The sequence below is a fragment of the Bison bison genome, unplaced genomic scaffold, assembly GCF_000754665.1.
Source record: "Bison bison bison isolate TAMUID 2011002044 unplaced genomic scaffold, Bison_UMD1.0 scf7180017864390, whole genome shotgun sequence".
NCBI lineage: Eukaryota > Metazoa > Chordata > Mammalia > Artiodactyla > Bovidae > Bison > Bison bison.
The window spans coordinates 764,416-777,063 of NW_011494962.1; the positions used below are offsets into that span (position 1 = coordinate 764,416).

The 12,648-nt window shown below is 37.5% G+C and overlaps 1 protein-coding gene across 2 annotated transcripts; it reads right to left on the bottom strand.

Moving 5' to 3' along the window:
- Positions 1-276: 276 nt before the first annotated feature.
- OLR1 (oxidized low density lipoprotein (lectin-like) receptor 1) lies at positions 277-11,671 on the bottom strand. Of its 2 annotated transcripts, none has more exons than XM_010858633.1 (6): positions 11,503-11,671; positions 9,585-9,680; positions 7,823-8,068; positions 2,507-2,646; positions 2,071-2,186; positions 277-1,464 (listed from the first exon to the last, which is right to left on the bottom strand). In XM_010858633.1, the coding sequence occupies exons 1-6, from the start codon at positions 11,579-11,581 to the stop codon at positions 1,320-1,322; spliced, it is 822 nt and encodes a 273-aa protein (XP_010856935.1). In that variant the 5' UTR covers positions 11,582-11,671; the 3' UTR covers positions 277-1,319. The 2 variants fall into 2 exon arrangements, with proteins under 2 accessions (XP_010856935.1, XP_010856936.1); XM_010858634.1 differs by having other exon boundaries at positions 11,512-11,655.
- Between the last annotated feature and the right edge of the window lie 977 nt (positions 11,672-12,648).

Sequence of the window (12,648 nt, forward strand, 5' to 3'; positions counted from 1 at the left end):
TGTGAAAAATACACAGCACCATATTTAATAGTATAACATTGAATGACTTATTCCAAAATCAAGAACAAAATAAAGATATGTACTCTCACCATTCTTATTCAATATTTGACTAGAGATTCTAGTCCATGAAATCAGGCAAGGGAAAGAAAAATAAAACATCCAGAAAGGAAAAAAAAAAAGTATTTTTTTTTCAGATAACATGATTATATATATATAAAATCCAATGAAATACACACAGAAAAAACTTACCAGAAGAAATAAGTGAGTTTATCAAGGTTTCAGGGTATAATATTAATATCAGACTTTATTATAATTCTACATACTAGCAGAAGACTTTGAAAATAAGAACAACAAATGATAACAATACTATCTACAGTAGCATAAATAATGTGAAATACATGATGATAATCTAACAATATCTACACAAAGAACATTAAAAAGCATTGCTTAAAGAAAATAAGGAATACCTAAATAGAGCAATACACCTTTTTCATGAGTTGAACAAATCAGTATTTTTAAGAATTCAATTTTCCCTAAATTTATGTATGGATTCAGTGCAATTCAAAATTTCAAGTTTTTTTAGAAATGGACAAGCCAATTTAAGACAGAAATACAAAAGCATAGATTAACCAAACAACTCTAAAAAAGAACAACAATGAATAACTACTACCATGTGATTCCAAGATATATTAAAGAACCATAGAATTCAAAATATCATGGTGATGTTGTAAGCCAAGAATAATAAATAAATAAATGGAAAGGAATAGAAAATCCAGAAATAGAGCCAGGCATGTATGGATAATTGTTGACAACAGTGCAAAGGCAATGTAGTGAAGGAAGAATAGTCTTTTCAGCAAATGTTGCAAAAACAATTGAATACTCACAAGCAAAAAACAAACAAAAAACTTCCATACATCCATAGATCACTTAGAAATTAATCTAAAATAAGTTCTAGATTTCCATGTAAAATCTAAAACTCTACAATGTCTAGAAGAAAGCATAGGACAAAAATGAGAAAAATGCTGTGACCTTGAGTTAGGCAACAAGTTCTTAGAAACAATGGAAACAGGAAAATTGACTTCTCTGAAGTCCTGCAGGGGAGGACTTGGAACAAGTTAGGGAAAAATATACAGAGGGAATTGCAACTTTTGCTATCAAGGTGCCAGGCAGCTGGGCCAGTCTCTGCTAAGGAGTTCTGCACTCAACCAGTAGCAGGCATTTCCCTGGGCTCTAATGGTTTACATCTAAGTGATGAAGTATAGCTTAAATTCCAGAAGAGAATTCAAAGGTTTCCTTCTTTTCCTCCAGATCCTTCAAATTCACTGTGCTCTCAATAGATTCGCCTTCTTTTGACATATACTGAATGCAGTTAAAATGCAGTTTTCAGCAAAAACAGTTCCCCTTTGAATATATGCACAGGTCCCTGAAGGATACATACGGGAAACAGCTCCCTGAATTCTAAACCTGCAGGCAGGGAGAAAAAAAAAAAAACAAAAAAATTAGATTTACTGCCACCTTGTCTTAAAGCTTCAAGTCATTAATAAATGTGAGCAGGAAAAGGTAAGAGAAGATCTGAATGGGTAAATGGGCAGGTCCTTGTGTGAGAGAGTTGGAGAGAGAGATTCAGAAATTCCCCAGGCTTTTTTCCAGCAAGAGTAGGACACTGCATGGAATGCAGCAGTAACTTCACTAGTAGGTTCAGTGAAGAATAAGAAACTTACGGACTTCCCTGGTTGTTCAGTGGATAAGAATCTGCCTGCCAATGCAGGAGACATGTGTTCGATCCCTGGTCTGGCAAGATCCCATATGCCTTGGAGCAACTAAGCCCATATGCCACAGCTACTGAGCCTGTGCTCTACAGCCCAAGAGCCACAACTACTGAAGCCCATCCCCTAGAACCCATGCCTGGCAATAAGAGAAGCCACTGAAGTGAGAAGCCCACATATCACATGAGGGAGCAGCCCATGCACGTGACAACTAGGGAAAGCCTACACAAAGCAAAAAAGACCCGGTGCAGTCAAAGATAGAAATAAATAAATAAACAAAACTAAAAAAGAGCATCAAACTTACAAGTGGGGCGTCAAAGGAGTACCATCTTCCCAAAGCCACGAGTAATTGGGTTTCCTCATTGACAACCCCATCCAGAAGGGGAAACTGGAATGGGCAATCGTTTGCTGGATGAATTCCTGTGGGGAGTAACATTTCTGTGTCGATGAATGAGTGGATGTGGACTTTTTAGATTAGAGTCACAAAACTAAAGAACTCAAAAAGAACTTTGACATCTTCTCCATGGCTTTACAGTGATGTCTAGTGGAGCCTAGAAATGCTTAGTAACCTGTCCATCCAAGGTCATGCACATATCCAGTGGCCACACAAGGCTAGAAATCATGTACATGTTCTGATTCTTAAGCAAGCACTCCTCTACTGAGGGTCTAAACAAGATCTATTTACCTATGACCCAATATTCCAGCCCGACACACATCCCATACATCTGTTGAACACTCACCAGTTCATCTGTGCTATTAATCTTCAGCAAGTGGGCATCCAAAGACAAGCAGTTCTCCTGGCTTTTTTCCCAATTAAAAGAGCCAGAGGAAAATTGGTAACAGTTTTCTTCATGCCAGAGCCAGTCTTGGGGACAAGGACCTAGGAAATATAGTATATCTAATCAGTGAGTTATGCCTGAGAAAAGATATTAATATTTCTACAATTCTTAACTCAGTTCACCTCTCAGAACTCCCACATGCATACCATCTCTTCTTAGTCAGAATTACACCCAGACTCTGCAAATCTCTAAATAGCCTAGAGTCTTTATTTCTCCATTTTTTTTTTTTTTGGAGAAAAAGAAATGCATTCTGATTTTAGAAAACTAAATTAAAAAGCGAGGCTATTAAAAAGCAAGGCTTGAGCTGGGATGTAATATTAGAAACTGATCTATTTTTTAAAAAATTATGTTTGGAACTATGGAAATGAGAGTTAGGGGATGAATATTTAGTAGCTATTCTGTAACTAAAAGATGTGCTTATATATTTTAAAACTTCATCTCTTTGAATAACAAATTTAGGCTTAGATTCTGTAACTCTTACTTCTGAATAGGTAGCCCTGTGAGGCTTTTGAGTACTTGAGTCATGGCTCATCTGCAGTGAGATTTGCAGTATGTATAAAATATACCTAATTTTGAAAACTTAGTATGAAAAAAAGAATGTAAAATAATGCATGAATAATATTTATACTGATTAGTGTTGCAATAATATTTCAAGTATATTGGATGAAATAAAATACGTCACTAAAATTAATTTCATCTCTTTAATTTTTCATGTGGCTCCTATTGGGGTGGCCAAAAAGTTTGTTCAAGTTTTTTCTGTAATATTTTATAGAATAATAGAAGCTTTAACATTCCATATGTGGTATACCCTGTATTTTCTTTTGGACAGAGCTGCTTTAGGGAGAACAGTATATGGAGGCAAAGTGGGCATCTCCATTTCAACAAGATTTCAGTAGGTAGAGAGTTTTCAGCAGCAAAATTCCCAGGAAGTCCAAAAACCTCAGGGCTTAGGCAACAGGCAAAAATGTGATGGTGTCTGTGTGTCTGTGTGTGTTAGTTGCTCAGTCATGTCTGACTCTTTGTGACCGCGTGGGCTGTAGCTTGCCAGGCTCGTCTGTCCATGGGATTTCTTAAGCAAAAATACTAGAGTGGGCTGCCATGTCCTTCTCCAGGGGAACTTCCCGACCCAGGGATTGAACCCAGGTATCCTGCATTGCAAGCAGACTCTTTCCTGTCTGGGCCACCAGGGAAACCTGTCTATGTGTTTACAGATATTTTAAACACTCCCCGATTCCTTCTCTTCCGTTCCCTCTTCCTCTCACTTCACCTCACCTTTTTCTCCCTCTCATCCTTCCCCTTTCTTCCTTTCTTCATTACCATCATCACCATCTCTCCTGTGTGTTAGTAATACTTGAAACCTCTCTACTAGGGAACAAAGCCCTTTGTGCTACTCTGTGACCAAAAATATAAAAATCAAATCCTTGAGAAAGGCAACATTTCAATTTCACTTTATGGCATAAAATCATGAGATAATTTTGTAAGAACAGGCTTTATCAGAGAGGTCAAAATAGAAGGCAGTGAACTACAAAAGGAGAAAGTGAATGAAAGAGGACATACAGAACACCAGGCTGAAAGCAAAGAATGCAAGATTCTTCTCAATTTGCATAGTCCTGTCTTACTATGTTGAAGGAAAGAGAATATTGGCTTTCTTGAACTAAAAGAAAAGTCTAGGTAGGTTTTCCAAGTCATGAAAAAGTGAAAAAGATGAATCTCATAATGTATTCAAACCACCTGTATTTCTTTAATCATTTTTTATTTAACAAACCCAAAAACTGCTAGGTGCCATTAATGGTTGGCAATAATTTTATGTATTAGCTCATTTAATCCTCATAACAACAGTATGTATAAGTTCATTCATTTTCTTCATTTGGAAGAGAAAATGAGAATTTGAACTTAGGCAGTCTAAATCCAGCATCTGTGTGTTTTATAAGTATATCCCATGTGTGTGTGCTCAGTCACTTCAGTAGTGTCTGACGCTTTGTGACCCTCCAGGCTCCTCTGTCCATGGGATTCTCCAGGCAGGAATACTGGAGTGGGTTGCCATATCCTCTTCCAGGGGATCTTCCCAACCCAGGGATTGAACTGTGGCTCCAGGTACTACTACATTGCAGGCGGATTATTTACACACTGAGCCACTTGGGAAGCCCCCATTATATCACATTACCTCTCAAGCTCCTGAGTTTGAATGAATTGAGGAAATACTTCTTGGTGCCCATCAAGACATGTTGACACAGTGTTTTGAGGTAAATCTGGAACTTGCCACTTTTAACAAACTACTTGGGTGACAATTACGTACACTAAAAGTTGAGAACCACCGCTAATTTCAGTGCTAAAATATCTGTTACTTGGAAGGCACTGCATCTTTCTAGCTGGCTGACCTCAAGCAAACTACATATGCAAATTTCCCAGCATCTCACCCTCTTCATACTTTTATGGAGAATCACAGACTTGTCAGTAAGAAAGATAAAACTTATCTCAAACTTGGGAAAACTGGCATATTTTTCTGCATAGTATTTTATTGCTGCTTTTGAGAATCTTCTCAAAGCTGCTTGATGAAAGGCATGTCTGCCAGCAGAAGACACAACATCTAGTATTTTTGATTAGTTGTCTAAACTTGGCACCTCTAGAAGATGGTTCTGAACAGTCCTGACATAGTTTTACTCCCATACGACTGATAAAAACAAGACTAGTTTATGGCCCCATCTGTGAAATAAACTATTTTTGATATGTAGCTATGTCTGCTTATATAAACATCCCTGTCCTTGATATATTAGGATCCTTCCTTTAAGCCTTATTTGAGATGGTTTTATTTCCTCAGCTGTTCTTTCCTTAAAGAGATTAATTGACACTCGCTTTAAAAAATCAGCTTGTCTAAAAATTTCTGCTTATTTTGGAAATTTAAATAACCCTGGCTGGAAGAAGCACAAGCTGGAATCAAGATTGCCAGAAGAAATATCAATAATCTCAGATATGCAGACGACACCACCCTTATGGCAGAAAGTGAAGAGGAACTAAAAAGCCTCTTGATGAAAGTGAAAGAGGAGAGTAAAAAAGTTGGCTTAAAGCTTAACATTCAGAAAACTAAGATCATGGCATCTGGTCCCATCACTTCACAGGAAATAGATGGGGAAACAGTGGAAACAGTGTCAGACTATTTTTTTTTGGGCTCCAAAATCACTGAGATGGTGACTGCAGCCATGAAATTAAAAGACACTCCTTGGAAGGGAAGTTATGACCAACCTAGACAGCATATTAAAAAGCAGAGACTTTTGCCAAGAAAGGTGCTTTTAGTCAAGGCTATGGTTTTTCCGGTGGTCATGGATGGATGTGAGAGTTGGACTGTGAAGAAAGCTGTGCCGATGAATTGATGCTTTTGAACTGTGGTGTTAGAGAAGACTCTTGAGAGTCCCTTAGACTGCAAGGAGATCCAACCAGTCCATCATAAAGGAGATCAGTCCTGTGTGTTCACTGGAAGGATTGATGTTGAAGCTTAAACTCCAATACTTTGGCCATCTCATGTGAAAAGTTGATTCATTGGAAAAGACCCTAATGCTGGGAAGGATTGAGGGCAGGAGGAGAAGGGGACGACAGAGGATGAGATAGCTGGACGGCGTCACTGACTCGATGGACATGGGTTTGGGTGGACTCGGGGAGTTGGTGATGGACAGGGAGGCCTGGAGTGCTGTGATTCATGGGTTCGCAAAGAGTCGGACACTACTGAGCCACTGAACTGAACTGAACTGTACATACTGAGGGCCTCCCAGGTAGCTCAGTGGTAAAGTATCTGCCTGCCAATGCAGGAGACGTGGGTTTAATTCCTGGGTTGAGAAGATCTCCTGGAGTAGGAAATGGCTACCCACTCCAGTGTTTTTGCCCAGAGAAACCCATGGACAGAGGACCCTGGTGGGTTACAGCCCAAGGAGTCACAGAGTCGGGCATAACTGAGCACATACGTACTGAAGGTATTTGTAAACTGCAAAAGTTTATACGAACCTACTTATCATTAAACTTACCTGGGTTTCAACTTTTTGATCTATAAAATAAATGCATGGGTATCTGTAAACTCTTACTATGTAATCTTTAGTCAACAAAATTACATGGTTGAGGCCATGAGCGATATAAGCAAGAAGCTGGAGAAATCTGTTTATTAGTGGCAGTTAGGTGCTAGTGTCCAGAATAAGATTCTCAGGCACCCCACCAAGAAAGCCAGGTATTACCAAAAGTGACTACATTTCACACTTTCTAATGCTCCCCATGAATAAAACACATACCTGATTTAATTATACACTGTTGAAAAACGAAATAGTACATATGGATCACTTCTGTAATATTATCAGAGTTCACATTATCCTCTCCTGGTTACAGATGCTACTATTTCTACCACCTCCTAGATTCTGAGTTCACTTCGTTGACTGAGATCAATCAGTTTTTCTCATATGCACTGACTTCCTGGGTCCCTCACATTTTTGTCTGATTTGAAGTATCTACTTAACACTTAAAAGCCAGCTCACCTCTATTGACTCAATTTATGTTGATGTAGTTGTATACTTTAAGAAACAGTCCCATAGAATAAAGCTAATGAAGAGGTGGGAATCCTCAGGACAAAGGAGACCACTTGGGAAAAGAAATCAGTGATTATGATACATTGGAATGGAAAAAGATGAGAATCTGTACAAAGAAGTGGGAGGATTCTGCCAGAAAATCTCAAAACTAAAGTCTTAAAAAGAAAGAGAAAACTCTTGCGAGGAAGGAAATCTTAAACCCACCAGAAAGTGTGGTTGATTGAATCAGATAATCTCAAGAATTTGACATGTGATAGAGTGAGGATGGCATGGAATAGGGGCTTCCTTGGTGGCTCAGAGGGTAAAGCATCTGCCTGCAATGCAGGAGACCTAGGTTCGATTCCTGGGTCTGGAAGATCCCCTGGAGAAGGAAATGGCAACTTTCCTTTTCTGGTATTCTTGCCTGAAAAATTCCATGGACGGAGGAGCCTGGTGGGCTACAGTCCATGGGATCACAAAAAGTCAGACACAACTGAGCAACTTCACTCTCCAGAGCTAGGATGACAAAAATAGAGGACCTCTAATGTAGAACCTGATGAATGAAAAATGATACAGACATCTATACACCAATATTGTCCTTGGGACATTTCAAAAGAAAGGTTAAGATTTACAGATAAACTTCTATTGTCTCTCTGGACCCCTCTCTCCCTCATACCTGAATAGTTTGCTGCCTCTTTCAGAACTTCTTGAAGATTTAGGTTCTGGCGATGAAGTTCCATTAGTTTCTTGGATTTCTCATCCAGCTTGTGGGCAAGGGTTTCTATCATTTCTTTGAGTTCCTTCTGTGACTCCTGGGCAGATTTTTCTGATCGGCGCTGGGCTAAAATCTGTCCCTCCAGGATATCTTCCTGGTGAGTAATATTTGCTTGCTGTTGCTTTATGAGATCAGAGACCTGGGATACTAAATTAGAACTAAATTTAGATTCCAATTCCAATTCCCAATAAAAAAATTCCTCCACTGGATTTTGAAGAAATCAAAGAGCAGAATCAAGCCATCTGTTTTGACAACAAATCAACCCAACTTTACTCAAATTATGGATTTGGAAGTTATTTTATATTTCTGCAATATACATACATATATATATATATTAATGTTGAAAAATGTCTCAGATACTTGTGATAAAAAACAAACAAACAAACAGGAATTTACTTGTTACTGAGAGTTACACACAAGTTAAAAGAAATCACAAGTTAAATCATTCATCAGTGGCATAAGTAAAATGTAGATAATATAAAATAGGCAGACACCAATCATACTCAGTGACTATTAGTAGCACTTGTCATTAATGATTTACTCTACTGTGTATTAATTCTGTGTCTTAATTGCCCTCTCCCCACCTTCCACACTTCCTGATTTTACATAAAAACTGTGACACTCACCCTGTTTTTGAGAAACTCTCCCATGGGACTATTTTAAGCTGCTTTCGCAAGAATATGAAAACAATTTTTCAATTTTAGCTTGTTTTTTTTTTTTTTTTTTTTTTTGTCTTTAGAAAGAGTGGAGATGAAAGGAAGGTTGTGAAATCAAGCAGGCAACAAATGTTAAGGGTCCAATGTCTCGATTCTATAAGTTTTATGGTTCAGTACGAAGTAGACCCTTTGGCTTGAAACCCATACTTGACCCTGTTAAAAAGTGATCAGAACCTCAAAGGAAGACTCTTCCAATGACCACCACTGAGTCAAGGGCTCTTCTCCCACATCATTAGGAAAGGATTTATAGGTCCAAAGTGTTTATAGATTGAAAAAGTAAGTGATTTTTGACCTTAAACACCATTGAGGAACAAATTAGCACTTCAAAGGCCTTCATAAATTGGATTCTAGGATTCTAGAGAGCCAAAATAGCTCAAAGCTATAACCTAAATATATAGGTGGATTAGATGTATGATCACTGCCATTTTTTTCCCTTCTTGGTCACTTTCACCTTTTCATTTCTTTTCCTTTGACATCCCCTCTTTCCTAAATGGCCATATTGTAAATCCAAAGACTGTTTTATTTTAAATATTGTATTTACAAAGACTGTGTTTCTGAGTTAACTTTAAATTGGTATTTAATCATTTGTATTAAAACTCAATGTGAACTAAATGAAGTGTCTTTTTATGGGTCCCTCCGGTGATCTTATGGGTTAGTAACTTCAAATTATTTCCTTCCTCATTATTCTGGGATTTAAATGGACTCTATCCATGAAGTTCCGGAAACAAAATCAAACAAAAACCTAATATCCGTAATCTTCATCCATGCCTCAATCTATTTGAGGGAAGAACACAATAAACTCATTCATCTTCCCATTCACTCCTAAAAACAGTCTGCCTCAAATGTATCTAAATCAAGGTGGCTTATAGTTACTATGAAACCAACTAATAAACCCTGTTTATAAGCCCTCATTTTTTTTCTCCCTTCTTTCCTGCTTCAGCACTTACATTGCAGTATCAACAATATAACAGTCACCAGTAATCCCAGACAAAGGACCCCTAGAGTCACAGCAGCAGGGTACCACCTCCAAGAGGAAACAAAACCTAGAGAGATTCAGAAAGACAAAAATGATGGAGGTAAGTGGTCAAACAATTCTTTGGATCCAGCGTGTACCTGGCACTTTGCACTACTTACTTCTAGTCTTTCCAATGACTCTACAAATAATTCACTGTCCACATTTACAGGCAAAAAATATGAGCAGTTAAAAACTTTAAGTAATTTACCCGTGGTCACACAACTGATGAAATTTAGGAGCTGGGATTCAATATCAGATATTTGACTCCAAGGATCTGATTCTAGTTAAGTTCAATTTTTTTTTTCTTTTTTCTTTTTGGCCTTGCCACTCTAAACTTCCCTGCCCAGGGACCAAAGTCATGCCCATGACATTGGAAGCATGGAATCCTAACCACTGGATCACCTGGGAATTCTCCAAGTATCTGATTCTAAAGCATATACTTTGTCTCAAGAAACTCTCAGTGCAGCTTGGTTGGATCAACTTCCACCACAAGGCAGAGAGTCTGATATTTTCAGTACAGACCATGTGTATGTAAGCATATGTGTGCACACACACCCACACTCCCTACACACATAACCACCGTTATAAGTAACATATAATAAATGAATACTAGACATCAAACAAGTAAAGTCTTTAGTCAGTTAACCAACTGAGAAAGTCTCAAAGAACTAACATATAATTCTATGCTATTTAGTTTTTATTTCATTAAAAATAAATACATCTTGGACCTGGGGTTATTGACCAAAGAAAAAATATAAATGAAACTCTTTATTCACTCGATTCATATTAATATCATGTCCTACACTCATATCAGCTATAGCACTCTTGTTACAAGAAAAAAATTCCCCATTATTATAAAAGCAAATCATGTAGCTCACAAGCGTATGAATATCTTATTATGAGTCCATCACCAAAAAAGCACAGATACTACCGGTTCAGAAAGAAAACATTTCAAATAAAGGATTTGGACCCCTCACCTTGTAAGATAAACAAATAAGGCACTGAAAATGTTAACTCTATATGCAAATAAGGAGACTGCCAATTCAGTGAGTTGCCTAAGATCACACAGATGTTAAGATCCAAACAGAGATCTTTAATTCAGTTTCGAGTAGCTACATGGCTTGGACCATCACATCACAAAAGCTCCAGTGTGAATGTATAATGATTCAAATCAATCAATGATCAAATATTACTATTTTCACTGAGTTATCAAGTGTTAAATGCACTCTACAGATGAATCAAACCAAATAGAAGTTTTGATAGGAAGGAATATGGTTGATTCACTGATTCAAGAGTGATTAAGCTTCTACAATATGTCTGGTAAATTAGTAGAAAGGAAGTTGAAGATAATTATGTGTCTTGCAAATAACTGCTCAATCCTAGCATTGGGAGAAAATATCTGGGTAAATCTTTCAATCGACATTTCCCTCTGGTCAATATTCCTCCCATATTATAGCTCAGTCTTAACTCTACCACTTAATAGCCACATAAAACTGGGTAATTTAGTTAATCCTCCCGGTTACCAGTTAGTCCTCTGTAAAAGGGATATGATAGTAGTCCCAACCTCAAGGTGTAAAGCTTTAATGCATATAAAATGAATATCATAGAAACTAGCCTATAGCAAATGATCAATAAGAGTTGGTTATCAGCACCCTCTACTACATCATCATTCATACCAAGTTGGCTTATCATTATCTTCTTTAATAACCATTATATCTGACTTGTTTTCCTTTTAAGTAAATGTTATTAACTCTAATACTTTCCCACACCCAGGCATTGTAGTTTTCTACTCCTATATTTAGTTAGTTTACATGTCTAAATTAACTCTGTCCTTGTATTCATTTACCCACCTGTAGTACCTTTTGCTGTCTTGCCATTTGGCTTCTGATCAAGTTGATCTTTCATACCCTTGGGGTCATCAACAGTCATTTTCAAATGTATTCCAAGAATGAGAGAGTGAAGCTGTTGAGGACTTCTACAGAGTAAAAGTTTGTGAGTTCCTGCTGGAGTGTTTAAATAGCTACTGATATCTGGTGGAATGACTCAATCATTGGTAGGAGGAAGGAGCAGCTTTGCTTCATATTGGGAAGTTGGCTGACGCAAATTCTTGAGATATGTCTATTGCAGGAAGGGAAAGTGGTGAATCTGAGAGTGTTTCAGGATATTTCACCAAGTAATTTATGAAAGGGAAAATTGTATTTTCCATGAGCCTTAGAGGAGTGGATTTTTACCCATGCTTCAGATAAGAAAACTGAAATTTAAAAGGCTAAGTCCCACAAAATTTGTAGAAGAGTGTGCATTTAGACCAGATTTTTATTCCAATACCCATAAATGTTTATTTCACTATAACAGACTATTTCTACACTGGGGTCTTTCATAAGTGTCACATTTTCTTTTTTAATTTTGATATTTTTTTTGGTCAGCAATAGGCTTAGGAATTTGGCAGTTAATCACATATGACTCATCTCTCTAGCCATGACAACCTTGGTAACCTTAGAACTTAGGAATGCTATTTCATATAGTGGCAGTATAGAGAAATTTGCAGCAGATGGAGCTAGTTTGTTTTTTTCCTTTACTATTCCCTTGTTCTATAATCCAGGGGAATGTCTTTGGCTATAAATTGGGATACTACAATGTCTACTTGATAATGTAGACAAAGTTGCTGTAGGGATGCAAATAAGATACTGAGTGAAAGTGCTAAGCTTTGTACTTCAAACACAGTAACAACTCAATAAATGATAGCTATTATTATTAGCAGTAGTGACACGGCAGATGGTGACTGCAGCCATGAAAATAAAAGATGCTTATTCCTTGGAAGGAAAGTTATGACTAACCTAGATAGCATATTCAAAAGCAGAGACAATACTTTGCCAACAAAGGTCCGTCTAGTGAAGGTTATGGTTTTTCCTGTGGTCACGTATGGATGTGAGAGTTGGACTGTGAAGAAGGCTGAGTGCCGAAGAATTGATGCTTTTGAACTGTGGTATTAGAGAAGA

Excerpts from the sequence above, each read along its gene's own strand:
- OLR1 (XM_010858633.1), bottom strand. The coding sequence starts at position 11,581 with ATGACTGTTGATGACCCCAAGGGTATGAAAGATCAACTTGATCAGAAG. Across the intron at positions 9,681-11,502 it reads GACAGCAAAAGGTACTACAG|GTTTTGTTTCCTCTTGGAGG; the intron begins GTGGGTAAATGA and ends GAATCTCTCTAG. Across the intron at positions 1,465-2,070 it reads ACTCCTTTGACGCCCCACTT|GTTTAGAATTCAGGGAGCTG; the intron begins GTAAGTTTGATG and ends CCCTGCCTGCAG.